Raw genomic sequence first — 21608 nt, forward strand, 5'->3', positions numbered from 1 at the left:
ACATCAATTAAAGTGCGGGGTTTGATTGAATAAATTAAATTTGGTTGAGTAAATTGGATTGAATAAATTTGATTCCGACCAAAAGAGCTGCAATTCCTACGTGGAAATGAGTGAGAGTGTGAGGGAGGAGATGACAGAGGTGACCAGAGATGGAACACGGCCCAGAACAGCAAAGGTCCCTAATTATGATCTCTAAAATCGCTAATTATCTATTCCTCATTGGAAATATGAGAAATAATGATATAGAATGGGAAATAACGGGATATAATGGGAAATAATGACAATTTAGAAGCACAGGGAGTGCTGTAACATCTCCCACCTGCAGCTCAGTGCATCAGGAATTCACATGTAGGGAAAACACGCTCTGAGTGAATTAAAAAATGTAAAATAAATTAAAATGCACGGCTCCAGCTCACCGAGCTCGTCCTCATCACGGGTACCTGGGTGTGGCCACGAGAAATTCAGGGACAGAAACTCTAAAATGTTCCCCAAAAAAATCAATTTTCTGTCCCAGGAAGAGCTGGGGTGGGACACGCTGGAGGATTCTTAACAAAGAGCAAAAAGCTCTTCGTTAACACAAGAGAAAAGATTTACTGGCCTGACTGGAGAATAAAAAGGTTCTTGGTTTGTTTAATCGAAGGAAAGTAAAAGCTAAAAATATGGCAAAGAAAAATACACAAAGGGACAAAGCCCAGCAGAGCAGGAGGGGTTAAAATCCCAATCCCAAATCCTCGCAGGGTCACAGAAAAACAAAAAAACTGCTGGGTTTTAAAATGTTGGGATTTATGTGAGAGCAGAGCCACCTAAAGCACAAATGAGACACAAAACACACTTTTTTTTTATACTTTCAAAAGTCTCAGTGTATTTGGCAGAAAACAAATTAAAAAAAAAAAAACACAGAGCTCCACAGTCCACAGCTTTTATAAAAGTGACAGGAGTACAAAAGAAAACAAAATACCACAGACTTATCACGTACACAAGGATGAAAAAATTGGCATTTTTCTCCCTCAGATCTTTGGGGAATCTGCCCCAGGCAGCCACTGAGGTGTGTGGAAATGTAATTTTACAGGAATTCCAATTGTAATTGCCTGTTAACCATTATTTTTACCATAAAGACCACTACATATCCATGCTCCAACCTTCCAGAAGAGTGGCAATTATTAAAATCCACTCATTTTAATTTAAATTTTGTTCCCAAAAAGTCCATGTGAATGTTTTTGTAGCTACATGTGTGCTTTATTTTTGTCAAAACTGACTCTTTAGAATTTTGAAAAGGAAAGTTAACTTTTAATCTTTGATCTACCACAAAAAAACACATTTCCTTTAAAAGAAAAAGGAAACTTAAAAGCAGCAGAAATAAAGATTTGCCTCAGTTTATGGTTAATCTGTCACAGATGCCTCTGAGATCTCTTTATATAATCAGAAATTAGGAATTTTACACACAGGTCAGACTCATAACCCTGAGTTTCTAAAAGGCAGCCTTTTGTTGCACTCTTAGAAATAATATTTTTAAAAAAATCCCATCAATTTCTTTCCTCATGCATAATAAAATGAAATTAAAACAACAAAATGGGTTTTTTTTACAGAAATACAGAGATCCTGCTTCCTTTGTCGCCACAGTTTTCAGTGGTGTATTTTTTTTTACCTCTAAGCAACTACATTTGAATTACAAATATTGAATTCAACACTCCATTTACACAGGGTACGTGGGTGAATATTTGCATTTCAGTTTTGTCCATAAATGATCAGAATGCAGTATTTCCACCTTAAATTTTTACATTTTAAACCACTACAAATCCTGGATTTGTAGCCAGCAGCAGGTGCTCAACCACAGCTCATTTCCCACAGTTTGCTTCAAGCAAACCCTTTAAATTTGGGTGTTTTTGGGAGGGAAGGGTGGGAATTCCATTCCTTCTTAGAATTATGGAATCTCCTGAGTGGGAGGGGACCCACAAGGACCATCCAGTCCAACTCCTGCCCTGCACAGAAATCAAAATCCACCCCAAAATCCCTTCTTGTGCTGTCCAAATGCTCCTGGAGCTCTGGCAGGTTTTGGAGGCTTGAGGTGAGGCCAGAGTGGGACAATCCCCTCCTTGGACTTTTCCTTCTCTGCAGCACACAGGAATGAGGGTGCAGGAAATGCAGAGCAACAACCAGAAGCTTCCAGGAGGCACCAACTCCATCCCTCTGCCAGCAGAATTCAGTGGTGGGGCCCCATTTTCACATTGTTTGGATGGGGAGGGAGACAGGAATTGTTTTCCCACAGGACACCAAAGTTCTTCCACCAGCACAGGCCTGGATGTGATTTGGAGTCAAGGAAAAACAACAAAGCCCACGTTTGCCACGTTCCAGGTCCTCTCTTTGGGGCATCAGCTTCCCAAGGTTTTCCTGGATCCTTCCCAGCTCCTCCCTGCTTCAAATCCTGGGGGAGACCTGCCAGGAACTCAAAGGAACCAGAGGAACAACCGCAGCCAGGAGGACTTGAGGAACTCAAAGGAACAACCACATCCAGGAGGATTGGAGGAACTCAAGGGAACAACCACATCCAGGAGGATTTGAGGAACTCAAGGGAACAACCACATCCAGGAAGATTTCAGGAGCTCAAGGGAACTCAAAGGAACAACCCCATCCAGGAGGATTTCAGGAACTCACAGGAACAAGAGGAACACCCCCATCCAGGAGGATTTGAGGAACTCACAGGAATCTGAGGAACAGCCCCATCCAGGAGGAAGGATCTGAGGAACAGCCCCATCCAGGAGGAAGGATCTGAGGAACAGCCCCATCCAGGAGGAAGGATCTGAGGAACAGCCCCATCCAGGAGGATCCCCCTGGAGCCGCGCTCAGCTGGGAGGCTGCAGAGCCCCATGGATCAATCATAGGGTTCCAGATCCTTGGGAATCAGGGGCTCGGTGTCCTCGGTGGGCCCCGGGGGCTGTGGGGCCATGGCCAGGCTGTGCAGGGTCTCCTGCTGGTGCTGCTTGGCCTTGTTGTAGAGCAGGACCCCCACGGTGACCAGGACAGTGCCCACGGCTGACAGGCTGGTGATCTTGTTCCCAAAGACAATGATGCTGAGCCAGATGGACAGGGCGTGCTTGACAGTGCTGGCAACGCTGCAGGGACATGAGAGGGATGTGAGGGGACACTGGGGGGACAGCAGGGACATGAGGGGACACTGGGGACATGAGGGGACAGCAGCTCTGCCACATCCCACAGCCAGGCTTTAATGTCAGCCTTGCCCCTGAACACCCCCTGAAATTCCACTTCCAACCCCATCCATCCTATGATTCCCCTCATTCATTTCTTTGCACAATACCTTTAGTTTTCTTTTTTTTTTAGCACTTTTCAATAATTTCCAACCCCATCCATCCTGTGATTTACCTCATTCATTTCTTTGCAAAAACCTTAATTTTCCTTATTTTTAGCACCACCTGAAATTCCACTTCCAGCCCCAACCATCCTATGATTCCCCTCATTCCTTTTTTTTTAGCACTTTCAATAATTTCCAACCCCATCCATCCTGTGATTTCCCTCATTCACGTCTTTGCAAAAGATCCTTTTTTCCTTTTTTTAACACCACCTGAAATTCCACTTCCAACCCCATCCATCCTATCATTCCCCTCATTCATGTCTTTACAAAATACCTTTAGTTTTCCTTTTTTTAACACCACCTGAAATTCTACTTCCAACCCCATCCATCCTATGATTCACCTCATTCATTTCTTTGCAAAAACCTAAATTTTCCTTTTTTTTAGCACTACCCGAAATTCCATTTCCAGCCCCAACCATTCTGTGATTCCCCTCATTCATCTCTTTTCAAATGCCTTTAGCTTTCCCTTTTTTAACACCACCTGTAATTCTACTTCCAACCCCAGCCATCCTGGAATTTCCCTATTTCCCTCATTCATCTCTTTGCAAAATACCTTTGGTTTTCCTTTTTTTCTAAACACCAGCTCAGATTCTACTTCCAGCCCCATCCATCCTATGATTTACCTCGTTCATTTCTTTGCAAAAAAACTTAATTTTCCTTTTTCTTAGCACCACCTGAAATTCCACTTCCAGCCCTAACCATTTTGTGATTTAACTCATGAACTTCTTTGGAAAACACCTTTAGTTATATATTTTTTTTAAACACCACCTGAAATTCCATTTCCAACCCCATCCATCCTATGACTTAGCTCATTTATTTCTTTGCAAAAACCTTAATTTTCCTTTTTTTAACACCACCTGAAATTCCACTTCCGATCCCAGCCATTCTGTGATTTACCTCATTCATCTCTTTGCAAAAACCTTAATTTTCCTTTTTTTAATACCACCTCAGATTCCACTTCCAGCCCCAGCCATCCTATGATTTACCTCCATTTCTTTGCAAAATACCTTTAGTTTTCAAATTTTTTTTAAACACCACCTGAAATTTCACTTCCTGAAAAGGAATATAAAATAATGTTCCTGACCAAAAAATACAAGACAGTGTTCTTGACCAAAAAATTATAAAATGCTGTTTTTGACAAGAAAGTGTTATAAAATAGGGCTCCTGAAAAGGAATATAAAATTGTGTTCTTGTTAAAAGAGTATAAAATAATGTTCCTGACAAAAAAAATAGAAAAAAATGTTCTTGACTAAAAAATTATAAAATAGTGTTTCTGAACAAAAAAAATTATAAAATAACGTTCCTGAAAAGGAATATAAAATAATGTTCCTGATAAAAAGATAGAAAATCACGTTCCTGACAAAAAAACAGAAAATAATGTTTCTGACAAAAAAAAATAATTAGAAAATCATGTTAAAAAAAATAGTAAATAATGTTCCTGGTGCAAAAATAGAAAATCAAGCTCCTGACAATTTTAAATTTTACCTGAAAGTGACAGGGGAAATCTTGCCCATCAAGGCATAGGCTGTGACACTCTGCAGGTGGAACAGGACCCCGTCAATCAGCAGGAGGATGACGATGTCCTGGTTGTAGCTGAAACTCCTCCCACTCTTCCCAATCACAGGCACATCCTAAATTACCAAAAAAACAAAAAAAAAATGGAATTTAAGGGTTTACTTAATGAGAAAAATCTAGAAGTTATTTTTCACCCAACTGTCAGGAGCAGAGAGAGTTTTATATTTAAATTTTAGCCCAAAAATATACAAGAAATTCAGATCCTGCAATTTTTCTCCAAAAAAAAATTTGCACATCCTAAAATAAAAATGGAATTTAAGTGTTTAGTTCGTGGGAAAAATCTAGAAGTGATTTTTCACACAATTGTTAGGAGCAGAGAGTTCCACATTTCAATTTTAGCCCAAAAATATACAAGACATTCAGATTCTGCAATTTTTCTCCAAAAAAATTTGTACATCCTAAAATAAAAATGGAATTTAAGTGTTTAGTTCGTGGGAAAAATCTAGAAGTGATTTTTCACCCAACTGTTAGGAGCAGAGAGAGTTTTACATTTCAATTTTAGCCCAATATAAAACCTAAAGCATACAGAATATTTAGATCCTGTAGTTTTATCTCCAAAAAAATTTGCTTTCAGAGTGAATATTCCTGTACACCACACAAATAGCAACAAAAAGTCAACAAATATTCCAGATTTTCTTTGCAAGTTTTTATCTCAAAGCTCAAATGCACTGAGACAGAATCATGATTTGAACTCAAAAATCCTGAGATAAATTCAGGCTTTTGGGATCAACTCATGTCCACGTTAAATGATTTATTTTAAAATTTTCTATTTTTTACCTTCCCAATCTCTTGCAAACATTGGATAAATTGTATTTCAGGCTGATTTTTTTTTTTTTTTTAATCAAAAATTAATTTTTCAAATATTTTTTTTTAAATGGGAAGGATAAAAGGTGAAATTTAATCTTAAACTTTGTTGCACATTCTACTCACAATTAAAAAAACCACCTAAATTAGTTTTTAAAAATCCCTACAAATTCATTAAAATAATGAATTCAAATTACCATGAAAAATATCCAAGCTGGAATGAGCATAACCACAGCAGCAGCACTTGTGTAGAACTGAAGCTCTGGGGCTCTACAAAGGAGAAAAACAAAATTAAAATGATTTAAAATTTCATTTTTCAAAGCAAAGACAGAGGTTTGCTCTCAGGGACTGAAGCTGAAAGGCACAAAACCCCATTTTTATCTCATTATAAAATAGAAATATATTATTAGAGGTGGTTTTTAGCACAAAACTTTACTCTTGGTTTAAGTTTCAGAGTTAAAAAGTTGCTTTCTGCACATCCAACAATGCTAAAGATGGTTTAATTTCTATTTAGTAATATTATATATATATATAATATATATAATACATTAAATATTATATTTTAATATAGTATATTTATAAAAGGTTTCTATTATATATTAATATTTCTATTAAATAAACACTTAATAAATATTTTATAAATACCTATAATTATATATAACCATACATAGTTATATAAATATAGAGCTATTTATATAAATATTTCTATTTTATTTCTATTTTTATTTTCAAATATTTCTTTCTGGGAGTTGTAGCTGATTATGAAACTTGCAGTGGGAGCTCAGGGGAGTTTTCTTACCCTGATACAATAATAGAAGTGATCAGATATACACCTTGGTGCAATATAATCACAAATATTTAATTTCTTTATGCAAATAAATAGAACCAAACCTGAAATATTTTGAATACTTACGAAAATCTGTATTTATCTCCACTGAGCAGTTTTTTGGAAAAGACGTTTTGCAAACTAGAGAGGAAAAAAAAAAATTTAAAAATTAACAAAAATTAATTTCTTTTAAATTAAAAGCCACCATTTCTCTGTATTTTAATTAGGACAAATCAATGAATTCATCAATCCTCAGGTGGGTAAATGTTTTCTACCAGTACAGAAAGGAGTTTGTTCTAATGAATTTTATTATTTAATTACAATAATGCTGTTAGATACGAGCGAGTGAATAATTTATTAAAAATCCATTTTCGATACCAACACTTCAATGCACTGTAGAGAATGAACCATGTTAAACAATTTTCTTTCATCTCCTAATTAAATTAATTGCTTTGTCCCCCCAGAGCTGCCCAGGTGCTCACCAGTCCATGATGTTGGTGGACAGGGCTGCAGAGAAGCCCAAGATGTTGAAGCTGATTTCGGTGGCTGTGCACAGAGCCAGCCCTCCCATCACAGGCACCAGGGAGAGGTTCACCAGCAGCCCTGCAAGGGAAAGCCAGCCTCACTCATTTGCTGCTTTTTTACTGCAGAGAATTTGAAATTCTGAACAGCAAGAAAAAAAAAAAAAAACCCACACTGAACTTCAGTTTTTAAAGCCGCGAGAATTTCTTGATAGAAAAATAACAATAATCCCCTTCCAGCAAACCCTTTACATTCTACAAACTTGTAGATTCTTCAATGCATTTATTATATTTTATATATTATAAATAATATAGGACATGATTATATTATATATATAATAAATATATAATATGTAATGTGTACTATCTATATTATAATATGATGTTCTATTTATTATATTTTAATGGCCAGATTTTCACCACAGCCAATTAAAAAGAGTCATTAAATGTCACTCCAGGACTCACCAGTGTATTCCCCCAGAATCATCCTGGACATGATGACAGTGAAAATTGGGGCAGAGCTTTTCACAGTTTCTGCAAACGAAACTGCCACATTCTTCAGGCTCACCAGCCCCAGGACCACTGTTGCAAATCTGCAGCAGGAGAAAACCACAAGAAATTCATTTAAATAAAGAAGGAATTAATGAGTGCACCAGAAGAAATTAAAATAACGCTTCAAGAGCTACTCTGGGACACGCAGCACAAAAAGAATTTGCTCTGTGGTTTCTCCTGCACCTGCAAGGTCAGATCTTTCTTTCAGCTCTGGCTTAAACATTATTTATTTAAAGCAAATAAAGGCACCCTCGGGCAATGTGGAATGGCTTTGGCTGCAGAGTGGATTTCCAGAAAACAAATTTACTTTTTAACACACTCCAAGGCTCAAGTGGCCATTTTTTAAGCCAAAGTTTTCAACAGGCTCAGTTAGAAAAGTGCAAATCTTCTGAGAAACAGAAATTCACCGAGGAAACTTCACCTGCAGTTTTCCATCTTTAGTGTAAATTAGATATGCCACACAATTACCACAGTTTAAACTCTGAAATTAATTGAATTTATCACTTATTTGATTTTCTTTATCAGTTTTGCAGGGCAGAGGAAACAAAACCAGGCATTTTTATTCCCTCCTCGACCACAAACTAATACAACCCCAGCACCCAGCAAATATTTACTTTGCAAAAGATAAATTTTAATAGCCTGGATGACTTTTGAGGCAAAAGGCTGATAAATATTAATGCACTAAACAAACATCAGCCTCAAAAGAGAACAGGAAAAAGTAAATGGAAAGAGAAGTGAGCTCTGAAAAAATGTAAATGTGATGGGAAGGCCAAAAAATTGACATCTGGGCAAAGGAATAACAACAAATAAAAATAAGGTTATCCTGGAAATAACAACAAATAAAAATAAGATTATCCTGGGATATTTCTTGGCAGGGGAAGGACACGAGAACAGAACTTTGGTTTGGAAAAATACAAATATTAGCAAAGCTGGAGCAGGGAATGTTTCCCTTTGACCTCATTAATCCAACAAAGAGCATGATCATGATGAAGTTGGGGGGGTAGGAAATTCGGGTCTTGTGCTGGTACAGGCAGCAAGGGACAAACATCTTGATGCAGCCAATGAAGGTGGTGGAAAGCATCTGAACAGCACCTAAAAGAGGATCAGAGAGGGGAAATAAAATCAGATCACAACAAATTAATTGCCACGAGAAGATCTCTTACACAAACATGTCCGCGGTGGTTTTGGCAGTGTGTGTTTTATACATTCTCACAAAAGCCCTTTACTTCTGCACCTAAGCAAGGCAGCACAATAAAACAAATGTTTGTAAACCTGGCTCACAGATGAACTGCCTGTTTTTTGCCCCTTAAGAAGAAAAAAAAAAAGAACTGAAATGGCCATTGGATAACAGAGATCACCAAAAGCAACTCTTGTACTGCACAGCTCTGGAGAGCATCAACAATTTACTCAAAATTTGACTTTTTGTTAAACCCTCCAGCACAGAAAACTAAAAAAAATACTTTTTTTTTTTCCTCTTAAAGCTCCTCTACAAGGAAAGTTTCATCTTTCAGCAAGTGGAGGAAAGGACAGTGTCAGGAACCACTTTAAAGGCCAAAATCCCAAGTTCCCCAGCCCCAAGATCCCTCCCCACACCTTCCAAACCAAGCACTTTTCACTTCAATTCAACCATTCTCTCCCTCATCTTTACATGGGACGATCTGGAATTATCAATCATAGGATGATGGAACATCCTGAGCTGGAAGGGATCATCCAGCCCAACTCTCATCCCTGCACAGACACCCCACAACCCCACCCTGTGCCTGCCAGCATTATCCAAACACTCTGGGAGTTCTGGCAGCTTCTGGGGCTCCCATTCCACTAAATAAATCAATTTCCCACTGGAATTCAGAAAAAAGCAGGGTACCAAGCATGCTGGGCTCTCCCTCCAGCAAGGACAGGATGTATTTGTTAAGGAACAGAGTGCAAAAGCTGAAGAAAAACCACAGAGTGAGGTAGATGAGGGCGTGGGAGTTCCAGATGCCCAGGTCGGACTCGATGACCGTGGTCTCTGTGATGGTGATTTTCAGGACATTCTCCTCTGGCAAACTGTCACTGCGAGCAATCACAAATTTCTCACTCCTGTTAGCAAAGAGGGAGCCCAGCTGGAACAGGGATTTTCCCTTTGGCTTCTCCTCCAGCTGGGGAGGGTTCGGGGCCTAGAGGGTCAGGGCACTCGTCATGGTGAGGTGAAGAAAGAAATATTTTCAAATATTCTTTGTCTTTCACACAAAGCAACACTGACAAAGCACTTGTGGAAATAAAAATGTCATGTGGTCAATGCTTCATCTCCCAGGGGCCTGGAAAACTGGGTTTGGTCCTTCCAAGGACATCTTGCAGGAATATGAACTCCACAGGATTCTTCATGTGGGCTGCTCCATGTTTTCTGCCTAAGAGGGGAAAAAAAGGGAAAGAAGGAAAAAAGATGTGTGACATTTTATATCCCTAATGCAGCAAAGATAGCACGTTTCACCTGCACTTTATGAAAGATAAAGAGACTTCTGTAATCCCTCGGGCTGGATTTTGAACTCCTTGTCTTCATGCCAAGATTAAGCAACAAGAACTAATCTTAGGGAGGTTTTTTATTCTAAAATAACACCCACCCACCCACCAGACTTTGTGTTTTTATGTCCTTTTCCCTCTGGAGCACCTCAACACAGCATTACCAATTATAACTAACTCCTCTTCCAGATTCTACAGTGACTTTGATCTCCCTCTGTCTTTAAACACTCCCCAGAAAAATCTTCCCAACCCAGCAAATCCAAGCAGGAACCTCTGCCCTTCAAACTAATTAACCTGTTATCAACCTGAGTCAAAGAGAACAATAATCAAGGGCTGCAACTCCCAGTAATCTCACAGCTACCCTGGTACACGTATCCAAGTGAAAAAAGTTGGGAAATATGTCCAAGAGCTTTCCATTTTTTACATCTATTTAATTACATGGGAATAATGCAACATTCCTCATTTTGCTACACCTTCCAATCCAATATTAGCACTTGCAACTAATTCTTAAAGCATTTTTAACAGATTTGGCAGCAAAAGGCCTTAAATTATTTGCAACCAGAGCTTTTTCTTTCACAAATTACACAAAATTTGGCAAGTTACAGTAGCAGAGCGAACAACAAAACCACCCTGTGAAAGAAAGAAAAAATACAAGAGTTCTAACAAGAGCTACTGCACCTGCCCTGATTTTGTGAGCAGTTCACTCTACTTTCTTTAAGAATTTATTTTTAATGCTTCTTAAATATCCAATGTGCCATCTCAAATAAATCACAAAGAGTACTGAGGAGTTCAATATCTGGTGTCAGTCTCAGTACCCTACACAGCAGCTGCTTCACAGTGAAATTTTCCATTCCTCACATTCTCCAGTTGCTACAGCCATGCACTGAAGATTTCCATCCCCCTGCCCTTATCTCTTCCCATTTTTCCAGGAATTCATGCCAGCAGCACACTGAGGTATGGGACCCCCTGACACGATCACATTAAATGACAAAGTGGTGGTAACCCAGTTTAACACAGAACTCTGAAAAAAGATACACCTTCTCCAAGAGAATTTGTTCAGAAAAATGGATTCTTGACTCCTCCTCCTTTTCCAGGTCATTTTAAAAAATCCCTCTACATTCAAAATAGTAAATTATCACAGCTTTCTCGATAGCTTTTCTGTTTACACAACTTAATTAAAACCAAGAACAATTAAGCACAACCAAAGCCCCACCCTCAGCAGCTGATATCAGATTTGATATCAGATTTGATATCACTGATTCCACACATGGCAGGCAGCAGAACAGCAAATAACAACGAAATTACTCCCCTAAATTACTGACCTGCTGGCTCCAATCAACTGGAAAGTCTAAATGGGCTGACAGAGTTCTCCATCTGGAACTAATTCAGTCTTCCTCCCTCAAGGCCAACCAGCAGCTGATGTTTACCAACAGATGAAAACGTGGCAGTGGTTGGCAGTTGTTTCTCTTGGATTACTCACAAAGAACCGGCAGCGTGAGTGCCTCTCGCTCTCCTCGTATCTTCTCCAACCTTTAACTACACCCCTAGTAACAATTATGGAGGAAAAAAACACCCACAGAGAACTTTAGAAAAGTCGGCTTTTCACAAATAGAAACTAAATATGTTGCAAGGGCTGGAGAAGCTAAGGCTGCTGTGACAGTGAAAAACCAAAGGTTTGTGTCCATGACCCTTTATGTGTTATGCAAAAGGTCACTCAAACATTGCTCCCAAAGCAGCAAACGCACAAAATCCAGCAGCCTGAGCAAGCCTCGCTCATTAACACGCCTCGCTAATGGCAACGAGAGCATCCAAGATGTTACAGACCCTGCAGATACAACAGCAGAAGACGCTGGAAGGCTGAAACAGCTCAGCACGTTGTGTTTCTGCTCACCCACTGCCGGAGCCTTCCCGGCCGCATTCCCATTCCCACTCCCGGTGCCGCAGCTCCCGGAGCATCCACACACCGGAGCGGGCTCGGAGCCCTCCCGGGAGCACCGTTCCGACCCAGCCTGCGGGCCCAGGGGCTTCCAGCACCGCCATCCCCTGCTCGGCCCGGCTCGGATCCTCCTCTGCGGCTCGCCCGCCGCTCCCATCCCTCCCTCCCTCAGCCCATCCCCGGAGCCCTCAGCGCATCCCGGCCGCCACCTGCGCTCCCACGGCTCCGGCAGCACCGGGCTGCGGTGGAACTGGGCTCCGGTAACGCCGGGCTGGCTAGCCCCGGGCTGTGGTGGAACTGGGCTCCGCTAGCACCGGGCCGCCCGTCCCCTGCCGTGCCCGGAGCCCCGCGCTGCAGAGGCGGCTCCGGCCGCGCACCGCCCGCCCCGCCGGGCCGCGGGGGCTGGCCGGGCACGCCGTACCCGAGCACGGGGCTCGCCCCTTTGTCACCGCGGCGGCGGGGAGGCCATTTTACCAAAAGCACGAGGAAGCCCAGCAAAGCGGCACGGGGTTACGGCTAGAACCGCGCAGAGCGCCTCGCGGCCGGCCGCCCCTCCATCGAGCCGGGCGGGCTGCCCAGCGCCGAGGGGACCCCCGGGGCGGAGGGGCGGGAGCGCGGCGGCCCCGCCGCCCGGGAGGAGCCCAGCTGCGCTTCCCGCCCGTGCCGGGGAAGTGACGCGGAGCGGGCCGGCCCCGGAAGCGCCGCCGGGACCCCTCCGCAGCCATGTAGGACCCGCGGCCGGGGCGGGACGCGAGGCGCGGCTGCCGCTATGGACGGCAGGTACGGGCGGGCCGGGCCGCACCACGCGCGGTGCGGGGGCGCCTCCCCGCGCTCCCCCCGCGCCTCGCCTTGAGGCGCCCATGCTGGGGATGGGGGCCGCGGGCGGGGCCCCCCTGCGGTGGGGGTGGTACGGCCCCCTGACGGCCCCGCTCTCTCTCCCACAGCGGCGCCGCGGCTGCGGCGGGGCCGAGCCTGCCCAACCTCACCCCGCGGCACCGGCAGCTCATCCCCACGCCCTGCGGCCCCGTGAGTACATCTCTGCTGCTGCTGCGGGCGGCTTTGCCGGTGTCATCCGCGTTTCTGTGCCCTGGGGGGGTGTGAATAAACATGGCTTAAATCCGCGTGAGGAGTCAGGTGGGGCAGGGGAGTCAGCTCGCCGAGGCTGGCACAGCTGTGCTGACAGCGCTGTGGAGTGTCCTGAGCTGGAAGGGACCCTCAGCTCCTGGCCCTGCTCACACACCCCAAAATCCTGTCTTGGGTACCCCTGGCAGCTCCTGGGTCCCTCAGGATCACTGATCAGCTCCTGGCCCTGCTCACACACCCCAAAATCCCACCCTGGGTACCCCTGGCAGCTCCTGGGTCCCTCAGGATCACTGATCAGCTCCTGGCCCTGCTCACACACCCCAAAATCCCACCCTGGGTACCCCTGGCAGCTCCTGGAGCTCCGGCAGCCTCTGTGCCCATTCCTGGGGAGCCTGGGCAGTGCCAGCACCCTCTGGGGGATGAACCTTTCCCAAAATCCAACCCAGCCCCCCTGGCCCAGCTCCAGGGGTTCCCGGGTGTGTCCCTGTCCCGGAGCAGAGAGCAGAGCTGTCCCTGCAGCCCCTGGGGTCCCCCCGTCTCCTCCAGCTGAACGCACCAAGTGTGAAATTCCTGCCGGGATCCTGCTCCACCTGAAGTATTTTAATGAAAGAAGAGAAGGACTTTGCCTTCCTGAGAAAGCTGACCCTGTCTTTACAGTTTTCTAAAGCTGAAAGTGTGGAAAAATGTTATTTCCATGCTCTGAGAGGTGTGTATGTGGGCAATGTCCATGTCTTGGGTTATAACACCATGGCCTTGTGAGGCACAAAGGCTGTGGGTATAAACCAGGACTATCTAGGCTGAGATTAATTATGAAATAAAGTCAAACTTCTCCCTTCCTCAGCAGTTTGGGAGTTTCAGTCCAGTAGTGAAGTTTCTCTTCCTTTTCCCAAAGTAAACCCTGCCCTGTCTCATTTACCCCACTCGCCTCAGTGTGATTTTTAGGAACAACAGCAAATTTATTCTGCGTGATGTGACAAAGAATGTTCTCCTTTTGCAGATAAAACCATGCTCAGAGCTCTCATTCCCTGTGAAGATCTACTTCTGTGTCACTATTTTGTCCCTGCTGAGTGTCATAGGGCTGACCATCGAGACCCTGGTGCGCCAGACTGAGGAGGACTTCACCATTTCCTTCATTCAGCTGGTTGGAGCTGGTAAGAAACCCAGTTTGGGTGGAGGAAATAATGGAAATAATAAAAATAACGATAAAAATAATAATTTAAAGAATTAAAATATAATAATAACAAAAATAACAATAATAATAATAAAAATATTGTTGTTGTTATTAAGCAGCAACTCCACTTTCTTATATAACAGATACTGGATGTTGAGCTATTCCAGACAAATTCACCACTTCCTATTTTAATGTCTGAGCCATGATACCCTGGGAATTCAGGTATCCACAGGCCAAGCTTCCTCAGACCTGTCCTGACCCAGTTCTTTTTTGGATTGTAGTTTGCAGGGTGGGGTTGTTTCAAAATTTCCACAATTAAATAAACTGAATCCAGACCACAGGCAGCACTTGTGTGAGTAATAAACTGCTTTTGAGTCACCTGAATTACCCTGGGAAGACAATTTTATTTAATTTCTTTAATATAAATGGTGCTGTTTCATTGAATTCAAATAAACAACGACATAATATTCAGTGAGGTATTCATAGAATGACTGGTGAGGTTTTGTGGAACAGCTGAACATCCAGTATCTCTTACATAAGAAATTTGAGTTGCACCCAAATCACAAAATCATCATCATCATTATTATTATTGTTATTATTGTTGTTGTTGTTATTGTTATTGCTGTTGTTATTGTTATATTATTTTTACTGCTGCTTAATCACAACATCATTATTATTATTATTATTGTTATTATTGTTGTTGTTGTTATTGTTATTGCTGTTGTTATTATTGTTATATTATTACTACTGTTGCTCAATCACAACATCATCATTATTATTATTACTACTACTACTACTAGTAGTAATAATAATAATGTAGTAGTATTACTACTACTACTATAGCAATAATGCCAGTTTGGATGATACACTGCCATTTTCACAGTGCTACTTCACAAATAATTCAAAAATCTCTCTAATCATTTAATTTCTTGCGTGCTAAACCCAGCAGGGAGTGTTTGACTCCCCTGACTGAAGCCCCTTGGTAGGAGCCAGGCCGAGGAGCCTCAGGGCCACCCTCTGGCTGCAGAGCTGGGAGTTCTGTCCCTTTGGAGTGGCACTGACATCCCCTCTCCCCCAGTGTTCTGTGTGTACTACGTGAGCAGGGGCATCCTGCAGGAGAACCGCCAGGAGCTCGTGGTGTTCGTGCTCTCCATCCTGCTGCTGATGCTGCGCTCCATCATCAACTTCGCGCTGCTCCCTGCCGGGCAGAAGCCACAACTCCTGGTCAGTCCTGCTGAAAGTTCTCGTGCTCAGCTTCTCCTCCCCCCACTGCTGGGGCTTGGAAATGCAGCCTTGGCAAGGCAACATGTCTGTGGTAACACTTAATATATGATCTGAGAAATATATGATATTCATATAATATAATATATATTTTATTTATCTGTTTTATTATAGGCATGGTATATTTTATATTTATATATGACATTTATAGGGTTTTGTTTATTGTATATTATTATTTTTTCTTTATGTATTATTTGCATCTATATCTATTATTATATCTCGTATATAGTATACAGAAATATATATTCAGGTATTTTTGTATTTATTTGGGTTTTTTTTGTATTTAAATTTTTGTATTTTAAATGCAAAATTTTTATTTTGGTTTTTTTGGGGGTGTTTTTTGGTATTTATTTTTGTATTTTTGTCTTTCTCATATATTGACGTATTTTTGTTACTGATAACAGAGAATCAGGCTGAATTATCCCTACTGCACAACAAAACGTGCACACCCACAACTGCAAATCTTCTCTGAGCTGATCTCTGAGTTTCCTCACGGCAGCACCCACAAATACCAGCAATATCAAAGGATGGCACAGAGTGGCTGTGGAATGTGTCCTTTCCCTGTGGAATGTCTGGCTGAAGTCACTTCAGTCCAGCCTGGGCTGCAAGAGGAGCCCCCAGGCTGTGAGCACAGCCCACTGCTCCTAAATGTGATTTATGAGATTTATGGGAACCTGCAGGCAAACAAAAAGATGCAATAATGTTTCTTGTTTGCATTTCATAGCAGTAAAATTTTTTTAAAGTATTTTACTCTAGGCATTACTAAGGTTTGTAGTTAAATTCCCTCTTGCTGTGCTTCCAGGAAGCGCTTTCTTTTTATCACATATTAATCAAAAAGCTGTGAAGTCATCCAAAAATTACTCTTCAGCAGGAGAGGTGGCAGCCAAGCAAGGGAGAGGGAGCAAAGCAGCTTTGCCAGCTCAGTTTATTTATCAGTTGAACACACTTCAGCTGCAGCAGGCTGGCTTGGTGGGGCCAATAAGGAAAAGGCATCAGAGAAATGCTGGTTACTTTTAAGATGCACAGCCAAGTCATCAGTTTAAATATTAAACAAGAACTTCAAAGTAAAGCCTGCTATAAATGTGAAAAGTGATTTTAAGGGTTTTTTTTACTACTCTAACTGTAACTTGGATTAGCATGCTATAAATGTGAAAAGTGATTTTAAGGGTTTTTTTACTACTCTAACTGTAACTCTGCTTCCTGAGCCAGAATAATAAATATTTTCATATCATTATAACTCTGAAGGATGTTTTGCCACCTGAGCCATCCTTAAAGCACGAAAAATGGAGCGTTAATTCCAGCAGAGTGGATACAGACACAAACCTGTGTTTCTTGGAATTCTACAAGTCCAGCATTGTTAACTCCACAAGTCCAGCATTTCCCCTGTCCCCAGTGGGAAAGGTTTTGCTCCAAAGTTGCTCAGAACCAGTCTCAGTGAAGGTTTTGCTGTCGCTCTGTGTGTGTTGTTGGGCTCCTGGTGCCAGCCTGGTGCCAGCCTGTCCCTGCTGTGGCCAATCCTGAGCTGTTTCTCCTCCTCAGGCCCGTTTTGTGCTGATCCTGCTGGTGGGCTCCTTCGATGTCATCTGTGCCCTCATCCTCATCCAGAGCCAGTCCATGATGGCATTCCGGGTGGGGGGAGCCCTGGAGAGCCTCCAGGCCCAGTACTTCATGCTCAACCTCTGCTTTTCCATGCTCACTTTTGACCTGCAGGCACAGGTACAGAGATTCCCTTTTTCCCCTCTTCCTGGTGATATCTTGGACTGGCTGAGTTGAATTATTCCTTTCCAAGAGCAATCCTCTCTCTTACCTTTTTTGTATTAACTTAATAATTGGAGTAGCTCCATGTGTTTGTCATAGCTTAATTAAAATCTATCCAAATGAATCAAAATATATTTCATTGCTGTCCTGCACAAAAGGAGAACTGAAGCTTATTTTTGGGAAGTTTATCCATAAAAGCAATTGCATCCAGGAGCTCCACCCCACCCATGGGCTCCTGAAATAAGCAAGGCTATTCCTGCCCCTCTCAGCCTCCAATCTCCTGCACTGAGGAAATGATTCTGGAGTGGGAGAGGGGAACTTGACCAGCAGGGCAGTGAGACAGAAAATGAAATTACAGATGGGGGAAGTGAGCCCCCTGTTACTTCTGTGAGCACCCCATATCCTTATTTACTGCTGCTTTACTTTGCTCTGTCTGCTCTCCCTGGTTGCTGTTACACAGGGAAGCACCTCTGTCCTTGCTTGAGGAATAATTCAGCTTTACACCCAAGTTGCTGTTGCAGGGAGTTTGTGGCAGACATTTTTTGGTGGGGCTGATATTTTTTGGATCTCTGGGAATGATTTCATCCAATGTTTGCCTCCCCCAGCTGTGCCTGTGCATCCTGCTGATCAGCCTGCACGAGGTCACCCTGCTGCACAACGTCATCTCAGCCACAGGAGTCATCTGGGGCTGCCTCAAGGTCACCGTGGGCATCATTGCAGTGAGTGTGCAGCTGCAGGGGACACAGGGACACACAGCCCCTGGCACTGCCCCTCCTCACCCCCCACAGGCTCAGGGAAGGGAGCCAGGATGGAGAAAAGCAGAGCACCAACAATATTGAAGCCAGGTTTTGTCAGAATCCGTGTCTGAGCTGAGCACACGGAGTGAAACAAAGTCACCTTGTCATTGTGCCACTCTGAGGGATGTTGTTTTAGTCTCAGTCCTTGAGCACTTTAATGAAATCTGGAGGATCTCACTGTCTTCAATATTTCTGCCTCTCTGCCAGGGCTGGGTGAACTGGGAGCAGTTCTCCAGGCCTTAAATCCTTAGGAAACCACACCAAAAATATAAGGGGTTCTTTGTTGGGGCATCTCCTTCAAAGCTCAGGGACAGTTTCCAGATTAACCTAAAGATTTGTGAACTTGAAATGGCATTTTTCATGTCAGACTGAATGAACCTCCTCTGAAATCTTGAGCCTCTGTTCCAAGAATGATTGCAGAATCAGGGCCAAAGTACATCAGATAAGTGAGTTTTTTATTACCAGGAAGGAGTTCAGGGGTTTTTGGGGGTGGATGTTGGTTTAGGCTCCTGGGGTGTTTGCTTTAGTCATTCACACAAATTCCTGACAGCTGAAATACAGCTCCCTGTGTGTTTTGATGGCTTTCCTTGCTAAAATTGTGCTTTTAAAACAGATCAGTTTTGGGTTTGGGGGGAACCTGGTGCTGATCAGAAGCATCAAATCCAATCCTAACACTGCCACAGTCACTGCTCTCACCCCCAGTGGCTCAGCTTTTCCTTCCTTTGCCCAGACCTGCCCTCCCAGCCCAGGGCTGCTGCAGTCCCTTCTTTCCCAAGCCCCTGGCTGAATTGTGAAATTCAATTCTCCTGGCACTTCAATCCTCTTGCTTCTCCCCCATGTCACTCCTCAGTGACTGCACTTCTGGGTAGTAAAAGGAAAGGTGGAGAAAAAGCCACAGGGAGCTTTCAGTCTGTTACCTAAGAAAACATTCAGCTGCTAGAGAAAATCTGAGTGTGCCCAGGGAGAAAGGTCATCATCACTCCTGGCCCAGCTCAGGGGAAAACAGAGCCTGAATTTCCTGCTAAAAAACAGCTGGAGGGGGGAAGTGGAGAGCAAAGCCAGAACTGAGAACTCAGCTTAGCCAACACTTGGAATACTATGAAAAATCAACTGTATATCGCTTTTTTTTGAACATATAGCACCTTTAAAAAGCTGTATCTCATCTTATTTTGCAGATTTTAAAAGAGCTGAAACCTCTGGTGTGGGTTTTCCTGATTCAGAATGTGCCTGAGGTGGTTTATCTCCTCTACCTGCTCTACACGGTAAGGGGAGCAAGGCTGGGGGGTCTCACCCTCATCCTCCTCAGGGCCCAGAGGTGTTGCTTTACCCTTCCCTGCAGCTCCTGCTGGATTTAAAGAGAGCAGAGCACATCCTGCCTCTCCAGGATCAACTTCTCAGGACAGGGGCAAAGTCAAGTTGCTCTTGAACTGATCAGAGGGAGAGGCTCTGGAAGTCCCTGCAAAGAATGATGAGGGAGAGATGAAACAAAATCTTTTTCAAGATAAACAGCTCCTCAAAAATGCCTCCCCTCTTTCACCCAAGCCTCAAGTGTTGCCAGAGCATTTGACCAGGGCTCAGTTGTTGTATTTAAAGAATTTCTCAGGCAGCACCCACAGCTGTGGATCCTGTTGTAGCCAAAACAAGGCAGTGCAAGCCCAACAAACTCCAATTTGGGGCAGTTTTTTGGCTCTTTAACACTGATAAAACCTTTATCAATGAGCACCTCCCACAAGATGTGTGAGAGGAGGGCAAGGGGAAGCCAGGCTGCTCAAGCTGGGCAGGGCTGGAATGCTGAGAGTGCCCAGTGCTGCTCATCCTTCCCACCCACAGCTCCAGACACCAACACCACCCCGGGGCTGCAGCCACCCACAGCCTCAGGGATCCATTCAGCAAATGCAGCTTCCCATTATTCCAGGCCTGTTTGAGAACAGCAGGACTCCACACTGCCTGTGCATCATGAAATCAGAAAATTGAGATGTTTCAAAGTGACCTTTTGGGTTTTTCTTTTTTCTTTTCCCCCCAATTCCCACCTGGTGACTCCTCTCAGAAATTCAGTGCTTGGTTGCGTGTTGTGGCTTCAAGGCTTTGTGGCAGCAGGTGGTGATGGTTTCGTGTCTCCCCTTTCCTGCAGGTGATAAGGGAGTGGGGCAAAGGCAATTCCTACACCCTGGAAGCTGCTTTCATCACTGGCTCCTGCATTTCTGTCACAATAAAATCTGTTCTGTTCTGGGCTCTGCTTCACGTCTACCGCAGCTTCGGGCAGGGGCTCAGGGAGAGAAGTAAGTACCCCAAAAACTCACTGGGGAGAGTAAGAGCCTGTTCTGTCCCAGTCACAGGGAAAATCCTTAGGGATAATCAAAGGAAAAGGCAGATCCCCAACCAAGCAGCTCTGCAGCCTCAGAATTACCAGGCTGCCAAAGCTCAGGGGTTGGGTGGGACAGATGTGGCTTTTCCCTGGAGAAAGCTGATGCCAACCTGAGCAAGAACTGCTGCTGTCCAAAAAATCACACCTGTGTGAGCAAATCTCTGTCTGCTTGCAGTATTTCTGTCACACTGTATAACACAGAGACATGAAGGGACACTGATGTGACACAACCCAGTGCCCCTGCAGTGCTGCTGACTGAGCTCCCTCTCTTCCCAGTGTTTTCCTCCTATGGAAGGATCGACTCCTGAGCCCTCCTGTGCAGCTCCCACGGAGTGAAGCCACCCCAGAACTCCTGAGCAAGGACCTGCACTCAGGGTGGCAGTCAAGGGTCACTTTCCCGGGATGGAGGAGGGTCAGGAAGGTGTCACACGTGTGCAGGTGGGACAGAGCTTACAAAGCAGGATGTGTTGGGAAATTCCCAGCTGATCCTGCTGACAGGACCAAGCATCCTTCACCCCTGTTCCTGCTGCTGCTTTGGAAGCACAGGGGGTCACACCTGCATGTCAGTGGGGATTGTTGCTCCTTTCAATGCTTTTTGCCTGCACAAACACCAAGAAGGAAATGTGCACACCCAGCCTCTGTTCCTGAGTCTGGAAGGGGATTGTGCTGCCATCATCTCCCAGCTTGGACCTGCTGCACAGCACGTCCAGCCCTGATGGGTTGGTGACAGTGGTGTCCCCTGTCCAAGGCTCCTTTTCCTCCTTCCATATTTCCTTTTTTTTTTTTAACCCCAGCTACACATGAAAAAGAATCCCTGTAACCTCACCCCTCCCTCAGTGTAACCAAGGTGCCATTTCATACCAGGGGGACTGTTACAATTAAGCCTTTAATATTGTAATTTCAAAGTTTGGTATTTTATTGACTGGAACCTTTAACTACTGCCTATTTTTTAATAAAGTATAAGCACAGTTTGTGTATAGATAATTATTTCATGTGGAACAGCACCAATTCAGTGGGAAATCCCTTAAAAAACTGGACAGGGAAGAGGTTGGGACTGGAATTCATGGGTGCTG

General features: G+C 43.7%; 2 protein-coding genes across 2 annotated transcripts; one reads left to right on the top strand and one right to left on the bottom strand.

The window, feature by feature from the left end:
* Positions 1-839: 839 nt before the first annotated feature.
* Positions 840-12731, bottom strand: LOC121351483 (solute carrier family 35 member E2A-like). Its single transcript, XM_041463640.1, is given in 10 exon segments — positions 840-3110; positions 4853-4998; positions 5944-6016; positions 6660-6713; positions 7055-7175; positions 7559-7686; positions 8602-8737; positions 9510-10032; positions 11467-11688; positions 12555-12731. Coding segments are annotated over 8 exon segments (1215 nt in total). The 5' UTR covers positions 9826-10032; positions 11467-11688; positions 12555-12731; the 3' UTR covers positions 840-2869.
* Positions 12732-12743: 12 nt separating this feature from the next.
* LOC121351484 lies at positions 12744-21503 on the top strand. The gene is made up of 9 exons (XM_041463641.1): positions 12744-12860; positions 13025-13106; positions 14161-14314; positions 15413-15558; positions 17155-17331; positions 17979-18092; positions 19346-19432; positions 20302-20449; positions 20812-21503. Exons 1-9 carry the CDS (start codon positions 12850-12852, stop codon positions 20841-20843), a joined length of 951 nt encoding a protein of 316 aa, XP_041319575.1. The 5' UTR covers positions 12744-12849; the 3' UTR covers positions 20844-21503.
* The last annotated feature ends 105 nt before the right edge of the window (positions 21504-21608 follow it).

The sequence above is a fragment of the Pyrgilauda ruficollis genome, unplaced genomic scaffold (assembly GCF_017590135.1).
Source record: "Pyrgilauda ruficollis isolate IOZ18807 unplaced genomic scaffold, ASM1759013v1 scaffold169, whole genome shotgun sequence".
In the NCBI taxonomy this organism is placed as follows: domain Eukaryota; kingdom Metazoa; phylum Chordata; class Aves; order Passeriformes; family Passeridae; genus Pyrgilauda; species Pyrgilauda ruficollis.

Coding starts and splice junctions, on each gene's coding strand:
- LOC121351484 (XM_041463641.1), top strand. Junction 15,559..17,154: donor GGCAGAAGCCACAACTCCTG/GTCAGTCCTGCT, acceptor TCTCCTCCTCAG/GCCCGTTTTGTGCTGATCCT. Junction 17,332..17,978: donor CTTTTGACCTGCAGGCACAG/GTACAGAGATTC, acceptor TGCCTCCCCCAG/CTGTGCCTGTGCATCCTGCT.